This window comes from Chaetura pelagica, unplaced genomic scaffold (assembly GCF_000747805.2).
Source record: "Chaetura pelagica isolate M959 unplaced genomic scaffold, ChaPel_1.0 scaffold548, whole genome shotgun sequence".
Lineage (NCBI taxonomy): Eukaryota > Metazoa > Chordata > Aves > Apodiformes > Apodidae > Chaetura > Chaetura pelagica.
The window spans coordinates 359,232-376,634 of record NW_009970728.1 but is presented as its reverse complement, the minus strand read 5'-3'; the positions used below and the strand labels follow the sequence as shown (position 1 = coordinate 376,634).

Here is a 17,403-nt window from a genome sequence, read left to right as displayed (position 1 = left end):
AAATTGAAGAGGTAAGCAAGAAACATTAGAAATATTTTGCAAGCTGCAAGAAAATACAGTTGATACATGCTCTTACAGGTCTTTTCCTATGTCTACAAAGCTTTGCACAAGGCAAGAAAGCTATGGTCATTTCAGACCTGCTAGGCTGGAGATGTAGACTTGATAACCATAAATGAAATGTCAAGGGAAACCTCAATATAATATCTGAATTTGCATTTCTGGACTAAAGTATCTGTAAGAATAGAGAAAATAAGTAATGGGATCAAAGATAAGCTTGATAGATCTTTGCAGATGAAATTGGAAAACATGCTCAGAGAAGTCTCTGAGCGTACAATAATTAGGAAGACAGAAGAATAAGGGGAGATGAACGTGGATTGCTGTACCATCAGATGCTGATTTGACACTTGCAGGGCTGAAGGTTTCCTACTATCTGCTTCTCTCCTTTAGCACTGTAGATACGATTACACTGGACATCAGGGGATTAGAGGACCTGCCATATGAGAGGATAAGAAAACTAGGTTGGTTCAGCCTTGAGAAAAGAAAGCTTTGGGAAGACCTTATTACCATGTGCTAGTACTTAAAGAATGGCTACCAAGAAGATAGAGTCTCCCTATTTACAAGGAGTCACATGAAAAAGACAAGGGGTAATGGGCACAAGTTGCTCCTCGGGAGATTCTGATTGGACACAAGAGGTAAGTTTTTCACCATGAGGACAGTGAAACATTGGAAGTGTCTCCCAATGGAAGTGGCAGATTCTCCCACATTGGACAGTTTTAAGTCTCAGCTTGACAGGGGGCTGATCCATCTCATATAAATGATAGTAGTACCTAGAAAGATTGGGCCAGATGTTCCTTGAGGTCTCTTCCAACCTGACATTCTATGATTCTATAAGACATGTGTGATAAATGTTGAAAGGCTAAAGGTGAAAGGTGATGGCAAAACCTGAGAGAAGTAGTGGCATCATCCCAAACAAAGCTGCCAGAGTGCTGTTGGGCTACATGGCATCCTCTGGACTTTTCCACAGAGATCCCCAGCAAGTTGCATATCACAAACGAGAACACAGGCATAACCCATCCTCAGAGAAAAAGGTTTATTTTGAGTTCAACACCATCACAGAATGGATGGCAGATAAAAATACAAAAGAACAAAAAGAAAATGTTTATAAAGGCTAAAAGCCTGATAAACAACTCAATGTCCAACAACACATTCTACAAAAAAAGAAACAAAACAACCCAACAGCAGGATTAAAAAAAACCAACAACAAACCAATTCCTGATGCCAGTGAAGCCAGAGTACTATTGCTACCTCCTTCCTGAACAGAATTAAAAATGCACCCCTTCCTTCACAGGCTTCTGAGATTCTGAATCTGTCTGTGCAATTTTGTTAGTAGGGAACCACTGAGAGGCCAGAATCACACCATCTTCTGGATACTCTCTGATTATGACTGTACTTCTAAGCCCTATTATAAGCCTTTAAAACTCTTCCAGCAAGAGAAAGTACCAAGGGCCCAACCTATAAAAAAGGCATTGTCTTAGGTAGAATACACTCTGGAGATCTGCAGACAAAAGCTACTGAAAGAAAATAGCAGGTAAGAACATTAGGTAGAGCACCTGCATAACTAGCCTTCATTTCCGGGGTATAATCTGCCATCAGCAGGGATGCCCATCAAGTACCTATCTATCAGGGAAAAAAAATACAAATAAAAATAAAAAGCAACACAAAAACATCAAGCTGCCATGTTTTCAAGTCTTGAGGTGCATGTGTCTGAGAAACATTTTACCACTTAATACGTTACATCTCTTGTCAACATTTTCCCTTTTTAAACTGCATCTATAATTATAGGGCTTCTATAAACAGCTCAAATCAGATGGGCTGCCTTACAGACTTGAGAAAGCATTTATTGACCAAATACATCATCTGTAATGTCCTTTTCAATCCAAAAAAGCCACAGTGAAAATCTGAAAGGCTGTACCTATAGTGACTGCAATTATTTTACTGTTTAAGAAACAGGACAAAAAACAGAAGAGCATCTGAACCTTTTTGCTAGAGGAGGCATGGGTGCCTATGACTCCTACTCCATTACAATATCGTGAATTAACTTCACCCATTTGATTGACTTATTGGGGTTTTGTATTTGTTTCCCTGCAATCTGTGTATTAAGGGAAGGAATCATGGGAAGCCAATCAAAAAAACAGTATTCAACAATGTATAAAGCAAGACAACACTCTTAAAGTTGCTTTTCCAGTATAAGAGAAAAGATGTTTCCAAGACATCATTAAAAAAAGAGAGGGGAGAAAAGAGCTTACCTTCTGCTCCTTTTCCTTGGCAGCACTGAGTTCAGAAAGGGAGAGTGATAGTTTTTCCTGCTGCTCAGCTAGGTACTTCTGATAAAGGCTCAGAAGTTCCTGGCATTCTCTGTACTGCTGCTGCAGAGGTAAGACATCAGAAGTTAAGGCAAAAATATTATTTAGTGAATAGTTAGAGTCAAATATATACCAACTTGCTCTGTGTAAATCTGATTTAGATCCATAACAGTTCAATTTAAAAACAGATACTGTGTGTTTGAGTGCTGCCTAATGATGATAAATCTGCCTAGAGATGAACATTCAAGTACAACCTTCTTTCTATTTGAGACTGGAAAAAGAAGAATTGCACCAAATTCTTTTATCATTGGAAAAGGGATAGCAGCAGGAGGCAGGTGATGACATTGTTTCAGTTGGAACAATTACAACCCTCTGATTTGTATTCAGCAAAGCCAGACACAACCAATGTTTATTTATAAATAAATAAATAGCCAGCCAAGTAAGTAAATAGTCCATTTTTAAGCACAGACATGGATTCACAAGCCCCCATATCCAAATCCAATCTCTTTGCTTGAGCACCAATGGCTCCAAAACGCACAGCCACAGATGCAGCGCTACAGGCCTTTCAGACACCAGCAATGATTTTTGGACAGTAATCTCGAGAAGCAGCAACTGTGGTGTTTGCAAGGATATTAGCAAGCAACAGTGTCCTGTCTTGCTTGAAGCATTGAAATTCCAACAGGAGATAAATCTGCTCTTCACCTGTCATTGTGTAATTCCCTCCCTTGCTCGTGTAGCATGGTAAACCATTTCTGCTCCCCTCTCCCCCCCCTCACTTTTAATTATGCATGCAGATGGAATAAGGGCTCGCTGTCCAAAGAGATTACTCAGAATAAATACTTTAATAACAAGTCACAGCAATTAAGGTAGGGAACAAAAACTTCTTCAATCTATAAAATGGTGTTGAGTTACAGATTTCCTTAACATTTTTATGATCTAATCATTGCTTCTGGGCAAATTCATGTTGCAATCATTTTTGCCAATCATGGCTGCATAAATAACTCACTGCTTTGTTATTCCCTGTTATGACCCTGAGGTTTGTGGTTTGTTGGTTTTTTTTCCCTTCTTCTTGTTCTTTGGCAGGAGGGAAGCGAGGGAAAGCAGGCGGAAGCGGGGGAAAGCGGGGGGAAGCGGGGGCCTTGCCAGGGTTTTGTTCATTTGTTTTTTTTTTCCTTTAAATAAAAGACTACATAGAGAATATACAAGACATTTTAGGAAGGAATGGGAGGTTATTAGACCTCAATGTTTAAATCAATAAGGAGAGCTCTTAGAACATCTTTACTCAGCACCTGGAAATATAGGAGGGTACTAACAATGGTCTAAACAAGCTAATTGCTTTCCAGAGCCAGCCTGCCTGAAGCCTGAGATGTTTTACATTTCAGTTCATTTCGTCAGAGAGTACCAAAAGGCTGAAATGATTTGTGGTGGTCTCAGGAGTCTCTGCCAGCTATGATGTATATAAAAGGAAATTTTTATTCTAGTTGTAACCATAGGCAGTAATGTTTATAGTAGGTGAACATATTAGTCTGGACGCAGGGCATGAATTTTACTCTAGAAAAAGCCCGTTCATTTATACAGCCTAAGAGTTATATGTCAGTATTTGAAGACAAATTATAGGGAAATTCATTTAAACCCATGTTATGTGGCAGAATATAAAAACAGACAGTTCTATCTTTATCAATTTTTTACAGCCCTCTTAATTCACTTTGCTTCCAGCAACCCCCTCCCCACAAAACAGACTTTTAGTATCTTCTCCCTCCAGCTAGCACACAGGTGGCACAAGGAACGTGTGCCCTAAATGGCCCTGCAGCACACGGCTGATGGCCATGCACCCACCCTCACTCTCCACCACACTGTTAGTATCACTCCTGCTGGAAAGCTAGGCAAGATTGCCCTCACTCCCAAGCTTAGCACATACATGGTGTGACTATACCATAATAGAGACGCCCAAATTGTGTTTTATAGACTGCAGAGCCCTTGCTGTACACATGATGTTACCACCTCTTACTTGCAACTGCTGAATTTATTTAAAATCCAGCTTAAAACATGACATGTGAAGTTAACATTAGGAAAGTGTGCAAATAAATCCTTGATTGTCCAAGGGTCAGTTAGGTGATCATGAGTGGGAAGGGCAATAGTTAACATGAGCTTGAACAGCAGCCAACATATCCCTGAAATTCTTCTAAGATTTGATCCGCACTGTAACTGTTAAATCCTCCTGTGTTGGAAGATTAAAACCTTGTTCATTCACACAGCCACTCTACAGTAAGTAAAGTATTGTTACAGCCACTGTGGTTTAAGAGTCCAAAGTCCTGCTTTGCTTGGTAAGTAAACATGAAGCTTCAAATGGGGGGGAGGGGAAAAAAGTTCATTTTTTTTAAGACATATGCCGAATAGCTGTAAGTCCAATAATTCTCCATAATGTGCTGGTACATTTACTGCAGAATATGTTCTCATGGAAAAAAGCTTTAATATTAGATCTTACTCTTCTATTCTATTGAATTTTTGCTAAAAGCAGCAAGATTATCTCTTTTTTTTTTTTCCTTGCTACAACTTTGCCAGGCAATACACAACACTGCCACAAAAACATCAAACTGATTTAGTAATAACAAGGGCACACATGTACTATGGCAATACAGTTTCTACACAAATACAGAGGTAATGGTAAGTATTTTTATAATCTGGTTTTAAAAGAGAATGTTATAAGATCGAAAAAACCCTATAGGATAACAAGTCCCACAGATGAGCATTCCACAGAAAAAGTAATGGGCCTGAATGCTCACATCAGGAATTTCTTCATGTGTTCAGGAGCACAAATACTGGATTTACAGGATGTTTGTTACCTGAGAGAAGTGCTACTTAGCATTTCACTGAACAGTATAGTTTTATGTCCAAGAAATAGACATCTGAATATATCTGAGTCTTACATTTTATGCAGTTTGTTAGCAAAGTATTAAGATTGTATGTTGAGGGGAACAAAAAAAAAAATCAAAATAATTTCAACAGCCACATTTTCATGTCATACTGCAAGTACTATATACTTTATAGAATAAATTATCCAATTTCATCACTGAATGTAAGTCGCAGAATTAAGAGTTCATTTATGGCCCCTAAGAGATAATAACCTCAGTGGAGATAGAGTAGGCTTTGAGAAAGGGGGACTGCTAGCATGCAGCAGTGTCACACTTACAGAGGCCAGGAACAGATTTTCCAGGGAGAGACACATTAGGTAGGGAACAAAGCTTTTTCTTAAGGGTTAGATTTCACGAGAAGGCACAGCCAATATAATGCTCAACTGCTGCCAAAGACACACTCCCACTCACTCCACGGAGTCTCACTCCCTCCATCTGCATCAGCTCTACAGCTCTCCCAAACCTCTCTCTCACTCCAAGGACCCAGCAAACTTACAAAGCAATGCAAAATGGTCAGTTAAGTGCAAGAACTGTCATGAAGCAAGGAGAAGGAATAGGCTGCTGGGAGAGGGGGCTACATCTTCAAGAAGCAGAGACTTGTCTAGTAAGGTCCATCCACCTCTAAGTCTCAACCCCACTACTTTCTCTCCAGCTCCACTGTTATGCATCAGGCTTTTAAGTTTGCTGTATGACTACACCAATTACTCCCAGCTTACTCATTGTTGAAACACTTTTAGCCCTCTCAAGCTGAAGTAGGGCAGACAGCTACAGTTCTTTGCTTTCCCAGAACCTGGAGGGGAAAAAAAAAAGGTGGGTAAAAGAGTGCCAGTCTCTATCTAACATACCCACTGACCTCCCATACGCTTTGCAGTACAATCACTGTCTTTTTGACTATAAGTGAAGCCCAGCTTAAACCACCAAGGGTCTTGCTTTAGAACATCCACCAATTTCCTCTAAAAATTTTGAGCTCTACAGAGGCTTTTTCAGTCTGTATCATGCAAAGACAATTGTTTGATTTTGCTTATTTTTATTTTGAAGAAATAAAAAAAATTAAAGCAGCCTCCAATCACAGAAATTTGAGGCTGGAAAAACTTTTATAGAAACTCTTACCAAGGGAGAAGAACAAAACTGAGGTTTTTTTTGCAATCTAACAACAAAAACCTTGTATTTCAGAGTAGTCATGAGAACTCCTCATCTAATGAATCCTTTCTCAATAGCTTGTCACAAGCATTTTTGAGACAGGCATAAACTCTAGTGTTCCCTTTTCACACATGAAAAAAACTGTGGCACAGGGAGTCTTCCACCATGTCTGCAATCCAGCAGTCCTACACTCCAGAAGTCAGCACCAAGACATGAGTCTTGTACCTGTAAATTAACACAGCTCAGGCACACCTTCATCTTGCACCTCATTAGCTTGGAGTGCAAGTTTGCCTGCACTCATCCATGCAGACAAGCCCTGAGAGACTTCACAAGCATCGAACAAGCCACCCAGGGATGACTAAATCATATGTTCCCTAACTGTAGCTCCACCTTGGACCATCCCTTCATTCAAGGCTTCATACTCTGATTCATGACCAGAAGAACACAAGAGTTAAATATCTTCAGCAACAACATGCTCCACTTTTTAATTTATTTAATTTTTTTACATCCCTGCTTGAGGACACCGATCTAGAAGGCTGACTAGTTATCCCTGCTTGAGGACACCGATCTAGAAGGCTGACTAGTTATCATCAGCAGTTTCAGCAAAGACCAAACTCTTTTCACTGCCTCAGGTAGTCTCTTAAGACAACAGCTGTGAAAAAAATTAGACCAAGAGGGAGATGCTGAGGAAGTACCACTGACACCAAGTTGCTGAAACTGGGCTGGGCACTGAAAGAGAGGTGTTCAGTCTCCAAATAAGAATCTATTCAGGTAAGTTGGAGGAAGACCTGAGCTCATCTGCCTGCTATCCAGATAGGTGCACACAAGCCAGATCTTTTCAAGCCACCGTGCACAGCTACACTACAGCATCGGACACTTCACACCTCATCTGATTTACCTTGCTTTGATGGTTTTTGTGGGGTTTATTTAGTTTGGCTGCAACATCAACTCTACACTGTGTCCAGAATGCAGCTGGACTGTGTCTGGCAACTTGAACAATGTCAAAGCAAGCTCACATCTGTTTGACACATCTCTGCATCTATAACTTTGACACCTTGTACTGCTATGGCATATCAGTGCACTGTTACTCAGAAGCCTAAAAATTACTTAGAATGCTGCTGCAGGAATAAGAAAGAATTTCACCAAACTTAAATGAAGGCTAAGACCCAGCACAGCTGGGTCTCCAAATGATACTATGTCTGTAACTACAATGAGGCTCAAGCTATATTTAAATGCTCATAATACAAAGGAACAAAATGTACAGTGCCCAAAAGGCCCACAACAGCCTCATGGCAAACTATACTACACAAGTGTGCTCAATCTGAAGTGGGCCCACATTTTCCCACGCATCACCTAAGCATATATTTTTCAGTGTTTTGACACATGAGGCAATGAGGTTTATCTTCTTAATATTTTGCATATCAGCAGGAAAAAGATATCATGCCTTTTGGAAAAGCAGCAATATGTATGTCATTCTGATTTCCACCTGCAGGCTCTCTTCTTCCTTAACCAAAGAAAGGATTAAAATAATGCAGCTTCAACTACTTACATATAAAAAGTCATATGAATAAAAATAAACTGCGGGTATTAATGAATTAACATCTAAAAGAAACACTTTAAAATATAAACTAAGATATTCTAAACGCTTTCCTTTAGCATTAAACAATTACATACTTAATTGGAAGTTAATCCACATTTAATTTTAAAACACAAATTGTGCTTAATACATATACAATCCTTTGCTGTGATAATCTCATCTCAGAAAAGCAGTAACAGGACTGCATTTCAGAAATCAAACTATCCAAACACAGATCAAAGTCAGCCCTAACATATTTCTTCTGCCTTTAAAATTAAGAGAAATAAAATAAGTGGCTTGAACCTATGTGAATCATTGTTCTGTGAAAGGGTAAAGACTAGTAACTTCTATGAAGGTTTATTATCTAAACTCTGAAGATGCTGCAAAGACTGAAGGTAATAAAATGTTTTATGAACAACTTCACTTCTCTCATTCTTATATAACTGAGTTTATGTGGACTCCTTGGCACAGTGAGGCTAAGAACCTGTAGGGAACTTTCTGCACATCCACTTCTCAATGTATTAAAGAAATCATCTGGTGTGAGTCTGAACCTTATGAGTATTCAATTCAAAACACTATCTCTTTCTGATCCAAAATCCTCAGGAAGCACATTTCTGAAAACTCTATAAAGAAGCAAGTCACATACAATAAGATAGAGTGATCTCCAATCTGAAGCCCAACAGTCACATTTTAATTTATACTTGAATATTTTAATGTTGTTATCCAGTCAGTAAATTAACTAAAGATGCGAGAATAAAAAGGGAGGATGCATAGGGAAAAAGGTCACAAGGTCCACAGAAGTTAAGAACTTCACTTCTGTTTGGAGAATCAGCATTATGTTGTTGAATGCCACAGCCTTCTTATAAAGGAATCGCTTAATACATTCCTATTCTGTTTGAAGGGAAATTAAATTTACATTCTTTGGGAATATGGTATTGTAATTAGTTCATGACTTGATTACACTTTGAAGTGAGCCAAGACTGCATATGGTGCATACAAATTAGTTATGGTTACCTACCTAAAGAAAAGCTACAGATTTAAGAGCAAAGTTAGGGACAAAGCAAGGGCTGACTTTTGGAGCCTTCAGGAAGCATATGTAAAACATCAAATTCAAATCTAGTCTCTGGACTTACTGATGTGCAACAGACATAAAAAACAGTTTCCTAAACAGCTGAATTAATTATTTTTAAAAAGTAATCTTTCCATCTCCACCCACACCACCTGTAGGGCATCTGTTAAAATTGATCCTAAAAAATAGCAATAAAAGATACAAGATTTACTACTGTGGCTAAATTCTCCAGCATGTTTTATTCCTAGTACTTGTAATTTTTCTTTTAATTCCTTTTATGGACAAACTGCATTTTATGTTATCTGCTAAGATGCTCTATTCCATCCAGATGATGAAATTCCCAAGTTTGCTTTAAACATACTGAAAAATATTGAGATGCACAATATAAATATAGTGCATCTAAAATTGGCCGAACAAAAAGATAGCCAGTATGATTTAACGAGAGCAAGGAAAGCATTTAAATCTAAAACTAATTCCCAACCTAATACATTAACTCAGAGAAATCTCCTTCATACTTTCAAAATGCAAAAACCGTTTAGGGAACAGCATTTGATCCTAGGTATTGAAAATCCTTTCCACAGGATATGCCAATCAAACTGGACAGCTTATCTGCCATGTTCTCTGGTTCAAAGGTGGGTAAGGACAAAAATATCACACGCCATCATATGCCAGCAGATGTGCCTGGATCAATAAATGCAAATACCATCTCAGACTCTGCACTTTCCATTCCAAGTAGAAAACATCTACAGCCTTATCTTCATTAATACAAACAAAAGCATACTTACAAGCAAAGAAAAAAGAAAAAGGTTTACTCTGCAGGCTGGCTGTGCTAGTAACTTTCTAGTGAAAAGGAGGAAGGAACACAACACAAAATAGGCAACTTATGCCACTAGCACACTGGTGTAAACATACATTTTCATAATAATGAACATAAGGAATTTGATGACAGAAAAACTAAGAACAGATATACATGAAATATAGGTTCTACAGATCATCCTAACAAGCTACCAGTCCTGGCATGGGACATAAAAATTTTTCACTTTTGGCTTAACAACTGTGATGGCAGGAGATCTTACTTCACTGGCAAGTGTTTGTTCAGAAGATACTCATTCCTTTCAAGGGAGCTCTGCCAACATCTATAGCAACTTTTAGAATTTAAAGATTTCCTTTGGCATTGGCTTAGGTGGCACAGCTATCCAGCCTCTTCTATTGGAAACTGTTAAGGAACTTGTTACTTTTTTTTTTTTGGTCTATCAGTCAGTGAATGTATGATCCTTTTTCAAGGAAAAACAGAGCCTGAAGATTCAGCCATATACAATTTCTGTGCAAAACAGTCCCAGCATCCGAGAACAACACCACACATTTCATCATTTACGACAGAAAATAATCTCAACCTGTGAAAACCAAAAGAAGGTATTGCACCTATCACCATCCACAGAAAGAGTGCTATTTTTTCCTTTTGCATATTTAGAGTGCAAAATTAAACAAATAAAAGGAACACTGCATAATTCAGCTTTCATTTTCTATCAAATTGCTCATAATTGTAACCATAAAATGATAATATTCTACCATATGTGCATCTGCAAAACCGACAAAAGCACTGGTCAGCTCTTGTCACAAGAAACATGGACCTGCCGCTCCACCTAGTGACCTCTCTGGATATTACCGCTCTCCTAAGAGAACTTCCACAGAGCTTTTGTCGAATTTTGAGGATAATTCTGTTACAGACAGGGATCTTACACATCACTTTGAAACACGAAAATCCACTATGCAATCCTCCTGCTACCGTTCCTCCTCAAATTACACCCCCCTTCACCCACACAGGCAGTCACTGCTCCACGTAACACACCTATCACTGGAAATACTTGCTATTTTACTTGCAGGCCTTTGTGAGAATTAAAAAATCTTTCACAGTAGCCACCGTTCCTGTTTACACAAAGCTATTTGTCATATCAGTGCTACTCAATATTAAGACATCCATATTCTTTACTCTAATTTGAAAATAGAGCTCCTGGCAGAAGCTCAAGGAGTGATAAGGGGCTTTTAGCCTATACAGGAATTGAGGTACCTGAGAAGGATGCTCAGCCTCTTATGTTCAGACACAGTGAGAGGAGTTATTTAACAGGATAAATGTAAGCTCAGAGTCAGATGCATGGAGGAAAGGGGATGAAGAGGCAAAAGAGAAACGGAATGTATAACCTGAACTTACTGAGAGCAAAGCTACAGCACCTCCATCTCAATTAAAGAACAAGCATAGTAAATCAAAAAGCTGTCTGCTTTGCAGGGAATGAGAATATAGCACCACAAAACATCAACTCATTTTATAACAAAGCTGAACAGGCTTGGTCTCAGTTACCATCAGAATGGGGATCACCTAAGAATACACAGAAGTGTCTGTCTTGTTGCTTTCTTGCAGGAACCAATGAATCATCACTTTCCATTTTATATACTTGATATTTCTCCTTGAACCTTTTCCTTACAGCCCTGAAATGAGTAAAACGCTGATGGAGAAAAACAGACTCTCTTTCAGCCAAGCTCCCACCACTCTCAGAATGAGAGTCCTCATTCAAGTCTGTACAGAGAAGGAAACCTGGTGGCTACTACGAAGTCTTTTGTGTACTGCTTCCTCACGTGGTTCCCTCTCTGTATCAGTCTGCATCAACCCTGGCTATTTAAATCTTTTTTTCCTCAGCCCTTTAAATTATAACATATTCAGACAGAAGCACGAAGACTTTAATCTGACTATCTGCAAATGGTGCAGGTGGTGAGATGAAACTCTGTAAATGTTGATGGACCAAAATAGAAAAAAAATAAATACCAGTGAGACAAGAAATCTTACCCTTCTTATGCAACTGCCTTCAGTGTTATAGCTAGAACAGCACAGAATGTAAAAATCACAGATCATTCTAGATTTTTTTTTTTTTTTTTTTTCATTTAAAACTATTGCTATTTTGACAGTCTTTCTAACCTTGTTAGAACACAATCTGTTTGCAGGCTGTTGATGAGAGAAAAGTAATGCTCCTTTTCCTAAAAGGCAGTTCAGGTCAAATCAAAATCCCTACAAACGCACTAATAGCAATTTTGAAGGAGATGTCCCCAAAGCCAAAAAAAGAAAGTATTCCATGCCAGAGTGCTCCAAAGATTTTCTTTTCCATCATATGCTAGCCACACCTCTAATTAGATATTTCAGAATTACACCAAAGGCCTCAGAAAGTTGGTCATTCATTATAAAAGCTGGCCTTAAACATGCCAAACCAAAAAGCACTGATTTCACTGAACTGAAGCCAGTGAAGAAAAGATTTAATAACAGCCTCATTATAAGGTTCATTGTTGTAGGACAATTTAATATACAAGATTAACACATCTTATCTCCCACTTTCACTGAAACCTATTATACCCCTCATTAATACATGCACATTTCTACATCATTTACAGCACTATGGTCTCAAATAGTATTGCCTGAAATCAGGTGTATTCCACTGCTCTTCCAGGTAACTACTCTACAATGAATCTCACAGTTCAAAATGGAAGACATGGCTAGGGTAACTGAACAGAGCTGTTTAAAATGGAAATAAATTAAGAACAATTTGTTTTGCCAGTACTTTGGATTTCATTTTGTGACTTCAGCTCCCTCACAAACATACCAAAAAGTGACACATCCACATATTGTAAGATAAGAAACTTCCACCTTCCTAACTTAAAGAATAATTACCTTCTTTTCTCCTGACAGTTGGAAATTTAGAAGTAGGAAAACTGAACCACAGATCCTCAAATTAACAGGCATTTTAAAATTATTCAGATCTGGATCATCAGAAACTAAAAGGAAGCTCTATGGTACAAACAGCACAACACTTTCCCAGAGTGCACATATTTGTGTCCATAGCTATAGCAGGACAGACCAGAACAACGTATCTTAATACTAATATGAAAGAAAGGGAATCAGACAAGGAAAAATGTTTACATTCTTAGCAGACCAAAGTGATCAGGTTGGACCTTATTCTTGCACAAACAGGAGAATTGTTTTGAGCCAAATAGATACACAATCATCAAGACAGAAAATTTCTGTTGGAAACATTTCAGGATAGTGAGGATAGTGAATATGCATTTGTCCAGCAACCAAACAGATTCAGGTGTTCACAACAGCCAGGTTCCAGACAATGAAATGGAGGAGATTTTTCACAGAGTTCCCCTAAGGTCCCCTTCTGCTCTTTACAGGACGCTGTGAAAGTTAAAAGTTTATATGTACTCAGGTAATCAAGAGTAACAACAAAAAAATATGACCAGTGCTATCAAATGCAGAGAAACATTCTGACTGCAGGCTTCTGGGCACTGGGAGACTTTGACCCGCAAGTATTAACATTTGCTTACCCTGTCCCTGTGCTTTGCCAAATTGCTTGTCGCTACTGTCAGCGTTAAAATATTGAACTTGGTCATATGACACGGTACCGACATTTTATGTTCTCATCACACTACAGTCAACAGGCTAAATATATCAACATTTGCTAACTCTAGTGAAGTTACCTCTTCTCCAACTGTCTGAAGAGAATTGCTACCACTCATAAATTAATAGAAAGCATGTTAACAAAATTTCCTTTCCCTCAGACAAAACAATTAATATTAATATTTATTGAAGAAGAGAAAACGAATGACCTGGAATAATTCTACTGAGAAGTATTGATAGCAAAGACTTAACTTCCAGGACCTAAACCTACAGCTCCTGCGATTTTTCTCCTGTTCTTTGAGATAAGGATGCTTGCTTTGGCTGATTAGTTTTGTATCAGAGAAAGGGTCTTTCCTGGACAGGCCTGTTCCCAGACTGACACTGACCAACTGACATTTACTTGTGTCTTTTTAGAAGTTTACATGCCTTAGGTAAAAACAAGCTTCATGAGACTCTGAAAGCACTGTGTCCTGCAAGAAAAATACTCATCTCTTCCCGAAATCCTCATATTTATAATCACAGAAGAACAGCTGGCATTCTGGAGAACTTTTCTTCTTACATTGAGCATATCAAGATATGCACCTCTATGTGTATAAGTGTAACATATTAGTGGGAAAAAGACAAAACCTCTTCTCCTTATCTATGGATATGGCTTTCTTATAGTTCGTCATTCCTCTGAGAGTAACACTGGTGTTAGCCTTGAGGATTATCAGTGCTGGAGGGCCACTACTCCAGAAGACAGGAATATTTAAATCTAAACTCAGAAGTGCTTATCAGATGATAAAATAGCTGAAAAGAGTTTGCATAGTTTTCCATACTGGCAGCAAGAAAATTATGCTTTCAGATATCCTCACCTCACAGGATTAATATTTGACTAAGCAAATAGTTCTTTGGCAAATTCTTTACTAACTGCAGTACAATAAAATCACAGCCAGATGCCTCCATGCATACAGACACTCTCAGAAAAAAAAAAAACAAACAAAAAAAAAAACAAAAAAAAAAAAATAAAAAAAACCAGAAAAATCTGTGATCCAGTCTTTCTGCAGATAATGCAGGGCTCACCATGGATGCTTAGTAAAGCTTAATCAAGTCAGATGCTGTAAAGGCCTTCCTGCAAAATACATTTTCATGATTGTAATACATTTCTGAGCCACCAGACCAAAGACACTATAAGGAAATTGTAGTCTTTATACAAGAGCATATAAAAATCAGAGAAATTAAGGGTATTTTCCAGACCAACAGGTCATCAGAGTAACCTGTATGCCAAGCTATATGGGAACACCTGTTTCTTGTCACCAAGTAGTAAAGGAAAATTAGTGTGCACACCTTGCAAAGGCACTAGACTAGAAGTGACTGGCTTTCAAAAAGAGGGCCATAAATAGAAATAAATAAATAAATCTAGAGAAGTATTTTTCTCACAGAAGTTCTAAATACAAGACAGGAAAGTGTTTAGTGAACATTTCAGTGAACCAGACTACTAGATCCTGCAGGTTTATACAGTTATACTTCTGCCAAGCCCAAGGCACAAAACGATGAACAACCAGTGAGGTGTTGTCACTGATTAACATTATCAAGACCATGTAGGAGCAATAGACCCCAGAGAATAAACTTTTGACATGCAGGATTAATTTATAAGCCTAAACTGCAGCAGAGTTGCTCAGTATTAAGGAAACACCATACCTTTCCATCTTAAATGGGAACTTACTCCTGCACTAATATCTAGGAAGTTTCATCACTGCAGTATCTGAATCACTTACAGGTATCAATAGACTAACTCATCATCCTTGCATGCTAAGTCTACAAGGAAGGTCACATCTCATAAAAGGGAAGACAAGCTACAGAGAAGGTACGTGATTTACATAACTTCACAGAAGTCTGTGCAGCACAAGTAAGAGAATTCATGTCTTAGATCTCAGAGTGATTCTACAACAGTTTTCAATGCTATTTCAGGACATTTTCTGAACTGCTGTGTCCTTTACTGGCAGTGTAGCTTTGTGGTCAGTCTCCCTAATAGTCTGATCTCTAGCTAAGACAGAAAAGAAAAAAAAAGGAACAAGCACTTTCCTCCTTTTATGACAGTTTTCACCAGCGAGACATTTCATATATTTTTGCCTTCCCCTTCCAAGGATTAAGGTGAGAGAGAACTGAAGCAAGACAGGGGCAAAAACTAAAGCAGTAACTGTACCATAACACATCTGCCTCTGAATTGAGAAGGAACAGACAGCACCAAAAAATCTTCAGATCTGACAGGTTGCTCTGCTACCAATCTGCTCTAGCAGGTGAGACATGTCACTCCATGACAAGTATCAGAAATAAAGGAGCTTAATCCAACTGCAAGTGTTTTAAATGATTTCTCTCTATTGTGCAACAGGAGACGACAAGCCATTCTAAAAATGCAAAGATTTTTCTCCCCTGAGCTGCAAAGCTTTAAAATTAGCACTTTGTGTGTGCTTGTTCTTTTAATGTCTGCATTTATTAAGGAGCAAAACAGCCATGCATCTGAAATGCCAAAGAAATACATTGCCACATTCCTATTTGCACATAATCTAAATATTTATGTAGTAATTTACTAGCAAAAGATGCAAACTATTCTTTAAATGTTACATTGTATTAAAGGTTAACCACAGGACATGTTTTGTTATAAGGCTCTGAATTATGTTTAAGGCAAGTTTTTATATTCAGTGGAAGCTCTGGTGCTGAATGGATGGACAGAGGAAATGAAGTCTAGTCACCTCTCAAAGATGAATGCTGAAGTTCAGATTTCCTCAGTATTTTTTCAGTCTACATAGCCACAGGCCATGCAACTCAGCAGCATACTGATTGAGAGAGGAAGGGCCACCTTCTTCACAAACAGAAGAGCTAGAAGTAGATCTCTTAGTTAAGCTTGGTTCTCAAAGCAAGACTGATGATGCTAAGTTTCACTTGGAAAAGCAGCCTGTACTGGAATCAGCACTAAACACAACAGACTGTGTGCATGCCCAAGTGAAATGTTAAATGTAACAGCTGAACTGCCCCCAGTATAAAAGCATGCCCTCCAATTTCACAAGGGCTAGATGTAGCCTCCTCTTGTCAGTGATGTAGTGCTTTCTGCCCAGTGCCTTATGCAGTTCATGATTCACTCCTCACTCATTCCTACAAAACCCAGCTTCTCTTTTACTTCATACCCTTCTACAGTCATCATCACATTACTTATGGTCTTAACTGCTCCTTTCCCTTCCCCTTCAAGCTTTTACCTTCATGTCTTCTGTTTCTAAAACCTTTAGTTTTAAAGAAAATTTAAGTTTACAACATATCTTCTATTTTCTCTCTTATACAAAGATTTCTTAGATATATTACTTTGCTGACTTTACTTCCAGTTCTCTTGATCTCTATATGATCTTCCATACTGAATACTTTCTTCATGTTACCACTTTCCTCAGATGCAGGACCTTTGAAGCTCACTACAGACTTAACCTTGTAGGAACCAATATAAAGATTTTTCTTGTGTTTTGCATTTTCACTAACAGAATGGCTTCCATTTACACTACACTGAGTAAGATCCACTCTTGTGTGACTGTTTTGAGCCTATCATTTTGCCAGAGTTTCCAAGGTTATAAAATGGAGGAGGTATAAAAAACAACCTTTACATTTAAGTGGTGTTCTACGTGATAAATATTTTCCAGTTTGGAGGATAAGAGCAAATTGAGCACAACTGCAAATATTACCACATCCTCCCCTGAAACCCTTGAGAGAAGAGAAATTCCCCAGCTCTGAGGACAAGGTATTAAAAAACACACATTATGACCCTTTAAAAGTATACTCAAATAAGAATATATAAAATAGTAATTATTAGAAAACACTGTCCAACTTCCTGACATTTCCTTGGTGACAGTTAAAGCACACACCTCTAACTCATCAGCAGG

At 38.3% G+C, this 17,403-nt stretch overlaps 1 protein-coding gene across 1 annotated transcript in view; it reads right to left on the bottom strand.

Moving 5' to 3' along the window:
• Positions 1–17,403, bottom strand: part of KIAA1328 (KIAA1328 ortholog) — a 143,431-nt gene that overhangs the window by 76,074 nt on the left and 49,954 nt on the right. Inside the window, exons 5-6 of the mRNA XM_010007135.1 lie at positions 2,307–2,434; positions 1,418–1,420 (exon numbers count right to left, since the gene is read on the bottom strand). Of these exons, the coding sequence (XP_010005437.1) occupies positions 1,418–1,420; positions 2,307–2,434 (131 nt within the window). The remainder of the gene's footprint in view (positions 1–1,417; positions 1,421–2,306; positions 2,435–17,403) is intronic.